The sequence below is a fragment of the Dromaius novaehollandiae genome, chromosome 17 (genome assembly GCF_036370855.1).
Source record: "Dromaius novaehollandiae isolate bDroNov1 chromosome 17, bDroNov1.hap1, whole genome shotgun sequence".
Taxonomy (NCBI): domain Eukaryota; kingdom Metazoa; phylum Chordata; class Aves; order Casuariiformes; family Dromaiidae; genus Dromaius; species Dromaius novaehollandiae.
In genome coordinates this window covers 12612453-12628118 of record NC_088114.1, presented here as the reverse complement: position 1 = coordinate 12628118, position 15666 = coordinate 12612453, and the positions used below count along the sequence as shown (strand labels likewise).

Sequence of the window (15666 nt, the reverse complement as noted above, 5' to 3'; positions counted from 1 at the left end):
TCCAAATTGGTGGCTCACACTTGTTAGAGAAGTTCCAGGGAACAGATAGCCTTGTCAGGCAACTTTGTGCTTGCTCGGAGACATCGGCGAGTGTGTGCCGCGTGCTTCCAAGACACACAGCTGCTTTAGGGCTCATCAGCATGGCTGGTGGCTTATTATGGCTTTAAGGCTCCTCAGCAGTATATCTGTTGGCTGTCCAGAGACCTGCAGCCCAAGTACTGACAAACTGTCACAGCTGTGTGCTCTGTCAGCAGCCAAGGGAACAAGTGCTCTTCCAGGTTGCTATCTCAGTGCTGGAGCTGGTCCAAAACAAAACTGAACCACCATCTCCACCTCTTCTCTGTTTCAGAATAGCATTGACGGGTCACTTCAGCAGGCAGTTACTGGGCAATATGGAGTGATTTAACACAGTGAGTTAGCTTGATGCATAAACCATTTGAGGAGTCTTTGCCCTTACAGATACCGGTTGCCTGCTCTGTTTCTGCACTGTGGAAATTGCCAGCCATGCCAGGCATGAATTCTTTGCAGAAAATGTTTTATACATATGTACCAGGGTGAGCATCCTCTTAACTGCTTAACTCCTCTTAACAAAATGTTTTGCCTAGGGAACAGAATAGAGAATTGCAAACAGGGAACAAAAACCTAGTTGAGTTCCAGTGCATTGTCTTATGTGATAAGAGAATCGTGATGTATTTTAGAATAGTAGTGGGGGATAAATTCATCCTGGGTTTGTAGGTAGGCAGGGAACATAGGATAGGCAGTGCCTGTTTAAGTTTGCACAAGGTATTAAACACAGTGTTGGAGAGATCTTTGTGATGAATTTTTCTTTCCTTTCCTTTGCACCGTACCAGAACCTGAATTTAAGAGGAAGAGTATGCTTCCTGAAGAGTGTTTCTTTGCCTCTCCCTCTTTATCCTTTGGGTGACTGACAGACTAGAAAAGAGCTGGCCTTCTTTTGAAATATGTCATTACACATGCAGTTACATAGGTTTCTCTATCACTATTCAGCTTTTGCAATTGAAATGAAGACCTGCTTAGTTTAGAGCTCAGGTCTTTCTCCTAAGAGGTGTGAAGGAAGGCTGTGGTTTTGAATTGGCTTCTGATCAGTGTGGTTTACAAGTCTTTGGAAAAGTGTCTGTGGTAAGGAAAAGTAATGTCTTGGTACAGAGAGAGAAAGTAAGGGTGTGTGTGAGAGTATCTCCTGATGCTCTTGCTCTGCTGCACCTGATTCTGGGTCTGTTTGGGATTTGCATTCTTCTCATACTTTCTCTCTGTGGTCATTTCATACTTGCACAACCTTGTATTTGCTTTTCTTCATCTCCTTGTTCCTGTTGCTGTTGCCATTACTGGGCCTACTTCCTCTGATGCCTTCAGGATGGGGCCTTCTTTATGGATTTTGTTCGCAGCCCACGCACAGCTTCAAGCTTCTACTCACAGGTTAGTTTTGAATGGTGTCTCGTCATCTCTGGCTTTTGGACTGAGGTGAGAGAGAGCATTTGTCGTCCTGGGCTCGCAGTTTGGGAAACCTGGGTTAGCTTCCAGATCTGCTTGCTGAGAAGGAGATGCACAGCATGAAAAGGATGAAGTGCTTGATGGGGGATGCACCTGTTTCCTTCCACCGTTCAATAATTCTGATGTGCTTTGGATATTCATGTGCCCTGCTTTAGTGTGCTTTTCACTGCTGTACTACTGTCTTGCCAACTACTGAAGCTTCTCTTTTTGTATGTCAGTAAGTGCTGGTTTTCTGTTTTCCCTGGCGAAGCAAAGATGGCCACAGCTTGCTTACCTCATTCTTGGCAAAATTTCTCCAGTGTTGGTTAACTGACAGGTGGTTCTGAGGATATCTAAGTCAAATTGTGTCCTCGGATTCTTAAACAACTGAGAGCTGAAAACATTGGTTTCATCTTGGTCTGAAAGTCATCGTGACAGATGTTGTTTGTACACTTAGCACTAGTTAAGATTTAGCAATAAAGCAGCGTAACCATAGAAAATACTGCTGGTTGAAATGAGCTCCAAGGAGGAAGAGTGGATTTAGCTGGCTGTGAGGACTGTAGACTCAGTGTGGAGCATCTGCCATTTTTGGCTGCCCAAAAAAGGGACATCTGCCGTTGCAGAGTCAGAGATCTTTTGGGTGTGAGAAGTGGCACAGATAAAGGGCTCTGTTGGTCCAGCCATCAGACCTCAGTCGTATTACAGCTTTGTGATTTTAGCTGGGTGTGCGCTGTGGGTTCACAAGGGCAGATGAGCCCTCGTATTTACACCGATTTGAATTACTCTCTGCTGTACATATGCCACTCCCCCACCTTTCTAGCTTTTATATAATATGCCTTTCCTAAGCCATACGTGTTAATGGCAGATGGCAATTACAGCCTGTACTTTTGCTGAATCTTTCAGCATCCGTGTTTTTTCTGAAATGATTTTATGTTAATTTTTGTGAACTATTCAGTCTACCATGGAATAGTGCAAGTGTTCCTGCAGGAGGAAAGTGTTCTTGTTGTCTCGTTGACATAGGTGTGGGTGGGTGCCAACCAGCCTCCTGATACTACCCTAAGAAAGGAAGGAAGATGAGCTGCTTTTGTGCATTATGAAACTTGAATTCCTTGTGGTAAATTCACGTATTTTTGTCTGAGAGTTAGAGTTGAAACTATTTCACTAATTGCTTACTACTTGTCTCTTAGTGACTAGGATTCCTGTTCTGTCCGTTGCACATTTATAATCGTACTTACTCATTTAAGTTGCAAACGTCAGATTGGGGCCAATGTTGCTAGCTTGACAGTAGTTCTCTCAACAGAGTTATTGCTGCGTTGGTGATCCTCATCTTCGTTGGGGCCACGGTGGAATATTGACATACTGAATTTTGTATTTGTCAGTAGCTATCTGGTGATGACCGAAGTAAGACTGTATTTATCCTTTCTGCATATGTTTGTACTTGCCTTACAGTATTGTTTGTCGTCCACAGAAACTTGAGATGAGGTGCAACTTAGAGGGGGGAGAAAAGAACGGAAATGGGAAAAGGATGATGTTATCGATACCATACAGATGTTGCTGTGTTGTGCTCCTTGCAGGTCTCTATAGATCAGACAGCCTCCGCAACCTCAGATGGCAACACGTTGATAAACGCAGGCCAGTCAGCTGACAGGGGCAGCGCTCAGGCCCTGGGAAGTTCCCAGAGCATAGCAGACCAAGGATATGCTACAGCTGCTTCTGCCGAGAGCGGGTAAGAAGAGCACGGCAGTGCTGTGCTGGTGTGGTGGTCAGTGCGTTCCCCTTGCTGGTGTTGAGGAATGGGTGCTCAGAACAGGAGCTGCTGTGTCTGTCGGAGCTAGAAGGCACTTGCCCCAAGGACACCTTGCTGCAGCATTTCCACACGCAGAAAATGCAGTAGTGAAACAAGCCTTGCAACCCGGTTTCCCACAATTAAATGAACATGAGGCCTGACTTTTTTCTTTCCACCTACCCTCCAAAAGTTTCATTCTTCTAGAAATAAAGAAATTCTATTTCTGAAACCTGTTAGCAGAAAACCAGGCTTTGCATTGACATCTGTCTTCTCTGTTTTAGCAAAGGGGGCCCCTGCACACCTAGATGGATCAAGTAGGCTGGTGAAATCCAAGAGGTTCCAACCTGGAGGCGAGACACGGGAGAGGAAGCAGCACTGAAAATAAACTATATTAGTGTCTGCTTCCTCTGTTTTGTATATGAAAGTTAAGAAAGCCAACTTTTAAAATGTTTGCTCCCAGTCTCTCTTGAATCTGGCAGCACATTTTGTAGTGTGAATTGGGTCAGTATAGTAATGTCCTTACAACCTAAGTTTGGGAAAATGGGTCTGATGCCTTTAGTTGTCCTTTGTGAGATGAAGAAGGAAATAAATGTGGCACAGCAGAGAAGAGATTGCGTTTTTCTTAAATGTACATATTTGAACAAATCTGGCAGCTGCCCTGATTTTTAACATGATTCTGTTTACTTCCCAGCTCTCAGCAGTGTTCAGCAAGCTCTCTGACTTCCTCCTCCACCTTGATGGAGATTCTTGAAGCCATGAAACATCCCACGTAAGTTTTTTGGGGTTTTTTTGTTTGTTTTTTAATCCAAATATGCTTAATATCTGTCTGGAAGTTTCATAAGATGGTGTGAGGCACAGAGACACTCAAAGAAACTCCATGTCAGCTCTGGAGGAGTTTTTCCTGCTCCCTTTTGTTATTCAGTTCCAATCTCTCCAGGAGGGAATTCTGTAGAGATTGAGGTACCGGTATGGCCGTACAGACTTCTATTATCAGAATCTCAGTCTTGTCAAAGCAAGATTCCTCGGCAAAGGTGACACTGAGGTGCTGTTGTCAAGTGTTCATCTTTGTTACCAAAGAAGCTAACAATATATCGCTTTGGGGACACTGTGCATTTCTTGTTCTGTATCTTTATCCCTCTGTCTGCTTTTTTTTCCAACAGTGATTTTGTCCTTGTAACTTGTAGAATTCTCAGTTGGTCCATGTTAACAACATATTTGACTTGCTGTGATTCAGCACAGGGATCCAGCTGCTCTCTGAACAGAAGGGCCTCTCCCCCTACTGTTTCATCAGTGCCGAAGTTGTACATTGGCTGGTGAATAATGTGGAAGGTGTGCAAACGCAAGCCATGGCGATTGACATCATGCAGGTAAGAAAACTATCAAGCGGTGTGGGGAGGACCAGGGATATCCCTCTCTGTGAAGAAAGTAGAACTCTAGAGGAAACCATAGTATAATCCCTGTTTCTTATTAAAATCCTCTTGTTGATATACACTGAAGAATATGCTAAGCAGAATATGAGGTAATGAAGGCAGCACGGAAAATAACTTCTACTACCAGAATTTTCTGTGCCTTTTAGATGCAAGATGTTAGTTTTTGATGGAGATGATAATAGATATGCACACCCTACTGCTACCTGATTTATATCTTTGCAAATTGTTGTTTTTTCTTCAATAGCTTGAAATTTTTGGATGTTCAATCATGAAGCTGCAACACGTTCTTCAGTAGTAATATGCATTATTTTTTCCACCGTTATGAGATGGCGACAGTTTTGTGTACAAGCTGCCATTAGCCCGTAGGTTACCAAGATGTCCCAGTTGTTAGAAGCATGAGGCACAACAGTGATTTTCGTTTTCTTTTTTTTATCTGATAATTGGTTTGGGTAATGAAGCTGTGATGCAAACAGCAAATGAATTCTATTTTATGGATGCTGAGGTATAAACACTTTGTGCAAGATATACTGCTTGTGTTCATGGATTTTTCTTCCCAGCTGAACTGCGTCGGGAGCGGAACGTTAGAAGTGCTTTGGAGTTCATTCTTCTACTGAGATCCCATATCAATTAACAGAGAACGTAGAACGTTTCTGACCTCTTGCCTTCCTGTAGACCAATCAATAAAACCAGAGCAAGGCAAGGGAGGAAGGCAGACATCTGCAGAAAGGTCAAATGCAATTTCTCAAGGAGATAAGGACTTGCTGCACTTACTGGATATGAAGAGATGCATTGCTGATAGTCTCCTTAGGTACATATCTGGACAAAAAGACTTCAAGAAAGAAAACAATTTCCTAATGTTCTCTAGGAACCTCTTTATATAACTGTGAGAGTGACTTCTCCTTTTTCTTCTGTGTTTACTGTGTTCTCTTTTTCAGAAAATGCTAGAAGAGCAACTGATTGTCCATGCATCTGGAGAAGCTTTACGAACCTTCATCTATGGCTTTTATTTTTACAAGATAGTTGTGGACAAAGAACCTGAGCGAGGTCAGAATTCTGTTTAATTACAAGACTTTCCTCATTATCTGTTTGCATAATCGCTAGCTTTACTTGATTCTTACGGGTGCTGCTGCAGAAATGCACCTTGGGAGCATCCAGAAACTGTTCTAAAGAGAGTCAAATAAATTCAGTTAATCTTTGGGAACTTTCTTTTTAAAAAAAAAAAGCAATTACAGACAACATGACCTAATTTATTTTTCCTTCCCCATTTTCCAAAAGAGTTGCTTCCCTTTCTTGATTGTGAGCATGTGTTTCTAGCTGTGACCTGTCCTTCCCCTTGCTTTTTGTTCAGTGGGCATGCAGCAGCCTACCATGTGGCACACAGCTGCTATGGATGACTTCTCCGCCTTTCAGAGGAAATGGTTTGAGGTGGCGTTCGTGGCAGAAGAGCTCCTGCACTCAGAAATCCCAGCGTTCCTCCTGCCCTGGCTGCCCAGCCGCCCAGCCTCCTATGCAAGTAGGCACAGTTCCTTTAGCCGCAGTTTCGGAGGACGGAGCCAGGCAGCTGCACTATTAGGTAGATGCACAGCACAGGTGACAGCTGGGGAAGTGCAAGGGGATAGTTTGAAGGGGGAAGAGCAGCCAGCCAAGGGTATGATCTCACGTGGACCAGCAGTAAAGCTGCGAATTTCATGCTGGCCTTACATGTGTCTTGCAGGTCATCTCATTCTCATATGTCTGAGGTATGTTTCACTGGCTGAGCAGGGCAAATTTTGCTGCTCATTAGTGGAGTACAGCAAAAAGTATTTCAGAAAAATTCATTGCTCCTATATCTTCCCCCATGCCATCCTCTAGAATTCAGAGAGAAAACACTGACTTTTTGTCTCCTTGAAGAGGCAAATAGACTCTCTACAACCTGTGAAGAGTGTGGAGAGATAAGTTGTGAGAACAGCAGAGCATCCAACCTCTGCTTTAAATGACATGCCTAAGTGCTTCCCAAGGACAAGAGCCCCAGTGAGATCCAGATGTGTTAGAGAAGTTTCCTGTGATGTGGTGCTGGAGGCTCCTGGGCTAGTCTGAATCATTTACAGCCAGACTCCTCGTGTTAATGTCTGGGAAGCCCAGCTGGAAGTGATCCCTGCAGTGTGGGAACAGTAGAGTTTGCATATGGAAGATCAGGATGCAGCTGGGCAAGATACAATTATGACATCGAAAGGTTCTGTAATGTGTGAAGTACAACACTGACTACCATTAACAGCCTGTGAAACATACTGGCTGCATGTTTGCCTGTGTCACTTTGTCATCTTTTTGTTGCATTTCCAGGCCAGCCTGAGTCACTTGCTTTTGTTACCCTTTCCCTGTTTAAAACTGCCAGAGAAATCATTGCTATGGAACTGCAGCTTCAGATTTATTTAGATGCATCTTTTAAAGGATTATCTAAATTAGGGATAAATAAAATTCCACTGTTCTCCTGTTTTATATATTTGACCTTCTGAAGAGTAGGGACTTATTCCTGATTATCTGTATCTCTTAAACCTGAAGTTACAATAATCCATATGTATTTCTGAAAGTCTTGTTTGAAGAGGAACAGCATCAGAAATGGGAAAGCATTAAGGATAGGAAGCCTGAACTTAGGGTTAATTCCCTGAAGCCAGCATATGCAGGATATTTTTCCCTGTCGCACGATAAATCTGTTACCTTGGCCAGTATCCAACCTCATTAGCTCAATGATTGGCCAAAACCAAAGTCTGAACACAGGCTGGCATGAAAGCAGTGTGAGGGCTGAAAGCAGTGTGAGGGCTGAGGAGCTGGGGCTGGATCCTGTTCTTGCTTTGATCTCTTACTCACTGCTTGGCCTGGGAAAACAACTTTGCTTTTCTCTGTCTGTCCGCATCTTGAGATGAGACGATCAAGACTCTGTAAGCTTGCACCTGGGGGAACAGGCAAAGAGGGAAGGGTGTTGTAGTGCCTCTTTCACCTTTTCTTTAACAGCAGCCGGAAAAGAGTGTATTCCCCAGTGTGTGATGTAGTCACACACTTCTATAGCCCTTCTCTCTCTTTTCCATTGGAATTATGTCTGTTCTGCTGTTTAACTAATTTGCAGGCTGTGGATGAATGAGAAATACCTCCAGGCTGCTGACATGCACTCTGGTTATTCCAAGGGTCGTTTCTTGGAGGAAAACTCAGTATAGAACTTCTCTTTCTCAGAAGTGAACTGGTTTAATTAATATTTCTGTGCTGTCCCTCTTCTAAATAGTGTTCCAGCAAAAAAATTATCAGCACATCAGAGGCAAGGAGCTTTACTAAACCCAGATGACCTCTGGTCCACGTGACTTCATTTGTTCCTCTCTTGGCTTTGAATTGGTTGTGATTTTGATTTCTTCCCCTCCCCACCTTCCCTAAGTGTCAGGCTGTGACACAAAATTGCATGCAAGCATTGGGAGCTCTGGAACAAGCTCCATGTGTCCCTAAAATCCTTACCCCTCCCAACTCCCCTGTCACTTGCTCAGTGATTGTCCCCTTTCCCTTCCCGCTGAAAATCTGACCTGTGATATACCTAATCTTGTCCCTTTTGATTTATAGCAATGCATGCACTAGCAGTTGTAGCGATGTACGTAGCATAGTCTGTGACTGGAGAATAACCTGCCTGCTCCTCTCCAATGTACTCAATAAATCATTAGCTAAATACTCAATGGTACAAGACAATTGGGAAGAAGGTGAGTCATCTTAAAATCAGGTACATGGAAGCCAGAGAGTTTATTTTATTGAAATTAAGTTGATTCTAATCTGAAGCTTCTAAATTCAGAGAAACGTGGATATTTTTCATCGGTTTGTAAGGTCCTTATTATCATTTCACCTGGTCAGGCTGCCTTCCTGCTGCTTTGCCTGTGAATTACAGCTGCAGGCAAGGGGGAGAGAGAGACTCCAGCCCTCACGGAGTGGCTGCAGTATGTACAAGAAGGAACAGTCTAAGGGAGCAGGGAGCTCATTCTTCACAGTGTGCTGGTTCGGGTGCAGTGGACTGTGGTGTTATCACTGACCTCGTAGCTAACAACCAGCACCTACCTGCCTGAGCTGCTTTTGCTTTACATCTTTTGGAAGGTTGCTTTCCAACACCTCAAACCAGGGTTCGTATTTTGTTACAAAACTGGCATTGTAACCTTCTAACCACAAGCATTGCATCTACAGTGATACTGCAAGTGAAAAGGAGGATGAAAAATAAAATCGTGAGATGTTGATCTGTCTGACAATATCAGACCAACTCAGAACTTGCAGATAATACATCTCCTACAGACAGATACGGATTTTATTTACAAAACAGAACTGGGTGATATTCTTCCATTTTTGGGTGTTTTTTTCCCTGTTGCTAAGCTGCAGTAACAGCAGTGTAAAGGATTTGCTTTTAACCCTGAAAACTGTCTCCAGCCACCTTGCAGTAGAAGTGAATGAAGGTGGGAACTTCCTTCTACCTTGAGCATGGACTTCGACCATTCAATAGGGTCCTTTAAAGCTGACCGTATGAAAGGGTGCACGTCTTCCTTTGCTTAGGCAAGATAAAACAATATCTGTCCCTAATGCATGCAATTAAAAAGCACCATGAAGTGACAAGCAAGGGTTTTTCAGTAGTATTATTGCAGCTCTTTGTATTTTATGTCAGTTTTTAACATTATAGAAATGTTAAGTGATGCATTTGTATAAAGGAAAGTTGAAAGTAACAGCATGGTTCACAGCAGGACTTTGGACCCAAAGTTGGGAGGTCTGGGGTCTAACCCTGGCCTTGCCTGCAGTCGCTCTGTGACACCAGCCAAGTGACTTCAACTTTCTGTGCTTCTGTTCCTCTTTTGCCTGGTAGCTGAGATTTTCTTTGACTGGGTTCTGGGATGTGGGGCACAAAGGGAGCTGGATCTTGGGCGCTATTCTCGCACTGACTGCAAAGGAATAGAAAGTATTGCAGTGGTCCTAACACCGCTGCATGAGTCTTGGCTGACTTCTCTTGCTTTTACAAAAACTGTTGGATATGCAGTTTCAGCAGTGCGGTAATGTGGGGTATTGATGTGGGGTTAAAGAAACAAGAAGTTTAGTTTCTAATCTCCTTTAGCTGTGGAAAGTCCTGGAATGCTCCTGCCCTGGGTAACAGTGCCCCATTGTGATTTCTGGGGGGGACATATAGAAACCAATTTGGGATGTCTTGGGTACTGAAGGAGGTAGTGTTGTCTAGCCATATTTAATTATGGCACCAATCACTTATTGATTAGCTGTTTGACTCTTGGTACAGTTTCTTTATTGCAGCTGAGATGTCTCGACTGCTTGGGGAGGTAATTCTATGGCGGAGACTCCTGGTATGAGTAATAGTATTTTTTCTGTCTTTTGTGATCTAGGTGAGCAGCATTCCTAGACTATTCTGTTAGCTGAAAAATACTTGGGGAGGAGTGGGAGGAGGACAGATTCATTCCAGATGGCTTGTTTGTCTTGCTTTCTTCTGTTTTCTCCTTCTTTCCCACCCTCTCTTGAACATACCTTTTAAATACCCCCCCTCTTCCTTGGCTGCTTAGCTGCCACAGTGCCCGAGCAACGGACAGTGACGCTTGATGTGGATGTGAATAACCGCACTGACCGCTTGGAGTGGTGCAGTTGTTATTACCATGGCAATTTCTCCTTGAACGCTGCCTTTGAGATCAAGTTACACTGGATGGCAGTGACTGCGGCTGTTCTTTTTGAGATGGTAAGGGTTCTGGGTGGCCACAGCAGTGCCAGTCTGGCCTAACTGCTTCCCCGTTGTACTGCTGGGAACATTGTCATGTGTCGGGGGGAAGTGTTAGGAGAGCGACTGTGGGTTGGAGCTGCTGCCTTTTTGATAGGTAATTTTACCGATGGTCATACTGTTAAGTGTTGGCATTGCTGCATCTGATCATGGTTTATCATGCTATCTATAGTCAGTCTGTCCGTGGGACAGTGTTCTGCATCTGATGGATTTCATTCACACTATGTAGAGGCCAGTACAGGTGAAGGTGGTATTTAAGTCCCACTTAGGCAAATCTTAGCCCTTAAACTGGGTCTTTGGAAAGGAATCTGTTTCACATCACATTCCTTCTCTTTTCAAACCGAAGAGCTTTAAAACTCATGGAATTGCTTTCATGGCAGGACTTTGGTAGGCAATGTGTTCTTCGCATTCAGCAATGATTTTTAGCTTTTTTTGAAGTTGGTGAAAACATTTTGCATCGAAAATGCAAGCAGTTCTTGTCATTAGAGTTTTCTTGACTTTTGTTTTGTTTTTTCCCTTTTATATCTTCTGTAAAGCTCCGGCTCCGTTTAACACCAGGTTTTACCCCACCCAGCCAAATAGCACTAGTTGATTGTTTTCGCTTTTATATAAAATCTGTTGCACTTTCCAGTAAAGCAGCAGTGCTCAGCCACTGCTGATAAGTAGGCTGAATCAGTTCCTGAAAAATGTCCTATTTTAAAGTGCTTTCTGATTGATGTGGCACTTAAAAAAGGAAAGCCTGATGTCTTGTGCTTGTACAGCTTTGCTTACGAGGACATTTGTGTGCTTGCCGTGCAAAGCAAGCTGAGCCGGCGGAGAATTGAGCGCGTCTGATCTATTCTTGGCAAGATGAGTTGCTCCTATGCACATTAGTGCCTTTCTTCAGTTTGACATATGTGGTATGATTCATTGTTTGAATCTTTTTCTCAGGTTCAGGGTTGGCATCGGAAAGCCACATCCTGTGGTTTCCTGCTAGTTCCAGTCTTGGAAGGTCCGTTCGCGTTGCCCAGCTACTTGTACGGAGACCCACTCCGAGCTCAGCTGTTCATCCCACTCAATGTTAGCTGCTTGTTGAAGGAGGGCAGCGAGCATTTGTTTGATGGTAAGAAATGTTCTTTATTTTACCCTTTGGGATACTTTCCTGCTAGTAGATCCCTTCTGGCACATAGCTGGCATGAAGAACCTCCTTTATCAGAAATGCATTAGCTGGGTGAAGAGCCTGCCTTTATATTTCTGTACAGCCGCTGGCAGGAAGGTGGTGCTCAGAGGAAGCTGTACTGGCAGACTGGTCGGCTTGTAACGCTGCATGAAGTTGGCAGCAAGAAGTACCAAGGCACAGGAAAGGTGGTCTCCCCGCTGATCCTTGTTGCCATAATGTTGCATGCTCTTACAGAACCTGTATCAAGTAGTTTTTCTGTTTGGCCTGATGTTATGCTGTAAAAGTCTATTTTGCTGGTAGGCCCTGCCCATAGGGGATCTGCTTTTGTATCCTGCATTTGCTTATTCTCCCCCTCAGTGAGATTAGGTTTTCGTGACTGCCATCCTCTTTTTTTGTTGCCATGGTTACATTCATGGTAAGAGTGTTTGCACTTGAGATTAAGAGCTAGAAACTGCAGTCGTCTTTTCTGCAATGTGACCTCTCTCATTCGAGTGACTCTGTTGCCATAAGTCTCAGGTGAGAGCTCAAATATCAGAGAGCACCGTCCCCATGCAGAGAGATAACGTTGCATCGTGAGGAAGGACAAGTTGCAAGAGATTCTGTGTTAAAATAGTGAAGATGATCAGTTTATTTTTGTTGACCCTTAATCCAGTGTCCAGGTGTAAATGTAGAAGGATCAGTGACAAACCCCTATGCTGTGAGGTCACTGTAGCCCCACTGACTTTGAACTAAGTATTTTCGGTGCACTCTATAGTGATACATGGCCACCAACTCTCCTCCCTTGCCCTTTTCTTCATCTCTAAAGACACAAAAGCTGAATTCAGGGATGAATTTGCTGCTGATGTATACAAGGCATATGTCTAATAGGCTGGCACGCAAGGGACAGCTGACAGAAAACAGTAGGGCTGAAAGAGATGGCTAGAAAAAAAACAAGGTGCACAGAAAGAGTCTGAGGAAGACCGAAGTTTTGCAAGAGTGAAGGAAATTAAGGGGTTTTGCTAGGTGATCGTTACCTTGCTTGTTTGTTTCAGGGTTTGAGCCAGAAACATACTGGGATCGTATGCATCTCCTCCAGGAAGCAATAGCGTACAGGTACGTAGAGCGGACTGACGGCAAGGTTCGCATCTCCCTGGATGAGGTGGGATGAAGAGCCGCGCTGAGCGCTCGCTCCTGCGTCACCTGGGTTGGGTGCAGGCTGCCTCTCTGGAGTCCGCTTGCAGATGATTAGATTAAAACAGAACTAAAATGCCTGGAAGTGTTTCTGTGGGTGTGAGGGGGGCAGGTAGATACAGTGTTTCAGCTCGTCACTCAATAGCAAACCTTACCCCTGTCCTGGGCAGGGCAAGGTGCCCTGTTACTCTAGGTTAGAAGCAATAGACTGCAGATAGACTTCCCTGGGAGAAGGGGCTGGTGTTTCCTCCAGGTGTGCTTGACGTAGTCCTGAGCTGGGTGACAACCAGGGATTGACAGGGAGCAGGAGACTGGGGTATGAGCCGCACGCAGGAGGTTGGGAACAATTTAAGAAGAAATCGCTGAACATTTTGAATACGACCCAGCCTTGCCCCTCTGCGTGCTTGAGCTGCCCGTTTGTTTCACAGTGCTGCTGCCAGGCGCTCTGTCGTGACCGAGGCTGGCTTTTGTAATGCAGTTGAGCTTGGAGATGTACTTCCTTAGCTCGGAAAGCAGAAGAGGAATGAGTATTCTCCAGACCGCAAAGAGCCGTCGGGTGAGCTGCCTGAAGTTGTGTGCAGCACTGCCCAGCGGGAACAAGATGGTCTTACAGCTTGAAGGGCACCCAAGGAGTGTTTTGCTTTACTGTGACTCTTCCCTCGTCTGTGTGCAGCTGCCCCGTTTTGTCGGAGACTGCTCAGTGCCCTCCCAAACAGAGCTACTGGCTCTCTTGTTTCAGACACAGGCTAGGAAAGAGATCGGTGCAGTGTTACAAAGCTTTCGCACTGCGCCTCGCAGGGGCAGGGAGCAGCTGGAGAAGCTCAGGTCTCCTTTCCCTTTTTTCCCTTGCCTTCAGCCTATGAGAAAAAGGGGCCTTTGGATGTGATTGTGCAAGATTTTCCCTTGTGCCCCTGCCCTGGGCTGAAGGAATCCTAGCTGGAACAGCTTTTATTTATTTATGTATTTATGTATTTATTTATTCCTGTTGTTTGTTTCTCCAGATTTGGATTTGTGCAAGATAAATACTCAGCCTCTGCTTTCAACTTTCCAGCTGAGAACAAGCCCCAGTATATCCATGTCACAGGTGAGCAGTGCTCGGCAGGCATGGGGGCAAGGAGGAGGCTATTATAAACAAAAGAACCATTTTACAGTCAGTCTGTGTTTTCTGTCAGTGGCACTGATCCTCACTGTGTCCCTAGTGAGATCACAAGTAAATGTATCAGCCAACACAAACCAAAAAAACTGGAGAGAGAGCATGAAATAAGCAGTGTGTGTTGCTGCTAATGAATGACATTCCTTCAAAATCTGGCTTTATGGTGTTTCTGAAACTTTTTATTTCTGGGAGAGGGAGATACAATAATAAAGCCAGAGCTTATTCCGAGTGTAGCTTATACAAATGTGTATCTAGAAGCTCAGAGGGAAGGGACCTGGGAGAAGTCAGTACTCTCCTCTCAGGAGTTCTGCTTTTAATTTCTGGTTTAAGTTCAGTTATAGATGCATCTCTCCTGCATGCACTGCGTGGGAGATAAATGAGAGCATTTAGGATCCACTTGCTCTCAGTATTCTTCTTCATTAATGCTGGTGATCTATCAGCACTTTTTAACTAAGCTCCATGCATGGCATATTGCAGTAAAATGATCGTACGTTCAAATGGGTTGCTGGGACATGAAGGCAATGACAGGAAAAGAGCTTTTGGAAGACTGCGGAAGAGAATGGAAATTGGTGCAAAGATGGAAAGATGGGTCAGAGCCTGCAGCTTTGCTACATTCCCTTCCGCAGAGAGAAAGACCAGACAGGCTAAGTGCTCTCTCTGAGTGTTGTAATTTGCGGAAGGAAATAGCATATAAAAGGGAAGAAGGACAAGCCTGTCTCATTTTATCTTGCTTAAAAAGCAATTAGATGAAACCCAGTCCAGTATCCCTTTCAGAATCTCATGAGTCAGCTGTTGGTCATGGAGGCTTAGGTCTGCCTGAGACTAAACTCCTGTCTGTTTGCCCCAGGGACGGTGTTCTTGCAGCTCCCGTATTCCAAGCGGAAATTCTCCTGTGGGCAGCAGCGACGCCGGCGCAACTCCACGAGCTCCACCAACCAGAACATGTTCTGTGAAGAGCGCATTGGCTACAACTGGGCCTACAACACCATGCTGACCAAAACGTGGCGATCCAGTGCCACTGGCGATGAGAAATTTGCTGACCGGTTGCTCAAAGACTTTACAGATTTTTGCTGGAACAAAGATAGCCGGCTTGTCTTGTTCTGGACAGACTGTCTGGATAAGATGCACGCTAGTGCTCCGTGAAGGGGGGTGGTGTCTCTGAGGGAGACAGCTAAAAGCTTTAGTGTGACAAGGAAGTAGCGGAGAGTGACTGGAAAAGGGCCTCTCTGTTGCGTTCATCCTGAGGCTCAGAGGGGACCTGATCATTATTGCTGTTGATATTCAACAGAATTTGATGAAGCCCTTGGAAAAAGAACCTGGGCTCTTGGCTTGCCAATACCTATCGCCTGATCTCAGCTTGATTTTAAGTAGCTGCAGCCCTTGATTGCCAAGACTTCAGTTAGAGCAGAAGTAAAACAGGGAGGGTGCAGATCGTTCCCAAGGGCAGTTAGATACTGCACAGAAAGCGGTGGTAGAAGCTTGTCGTCGTTGGAGATGATCGGCGCAGTTTGCATCTGACATGCGTGACAGCACCCTGCCTCTCGCTCTTTGGAGGTGCACCTGCTTGTGTGAATATGTAAGATAAAATGTGAGACTTGTTAAATGTTCATACATGTAAATAAGTAAAAACGCAGAAAACGAAGTGACGTGAAGTTCTGTGCTGTTCTGTTCTGTTGTTACTCTTGACAGCGAGTAAATATGGAATTGGGGAATAAGGAG

The 15666-nt window shown here is 44.6% G+C and overlaps 1 protein-coding gene across 6 annotated transcripts in view; it reads left to right on the top strand.

Moving 5' to 3' along the window:
• DEPDC5 (DEP domain containing 5, GATOR1 subcomplex subunit) overlaps positions 1–15589 on the top strand; it is a 48778-nt gene extending 33189 nt beyond the window's left edge. For 5 of the 6 annotated variants that reach the window (XM_026119097.2, XM_026119095.2, XM_026119096.2 and 2 more), the window contains exons 33-42: positions 3066–3217; positions 3969–4046; positions 4512–4644; positions 5643–5751; positions 6056–6280; positions 10257–10426; positions 11396–11567; positions 12656–12716; positions 13796–13878; positions 14795–15589. In XM_026119097.2, coding sequence (XP_025974882.1) covers positions 3066–3217; positions 3969–4046; positions 4512–4644; positions 5643–5751; positions 6056–6280; positions 10257–10426; positions 11396–11567; positions 12656–12716; positions 13796–13878; positions 14795–15090 — 1479 coding nt within the window. In that variant the 3' untranslated portion in view covers positions 15091–15589. The remainder of the gene's footprint in view (positions 1–3065; positions 3218–3968; positions 4047–4511; positions 4645–5642; positions 5752–6055; positions 6281–10256; positions 10427–11395; positions 11568–12655; positions 12717–13795; positions 13879–14794) is intronic. The other variant, XM_064522229.1, reaches the window with a different exon arrangement.
• The last annotated feature ends 77 nt before the right edge of the window (positions 15590–15666 follow it).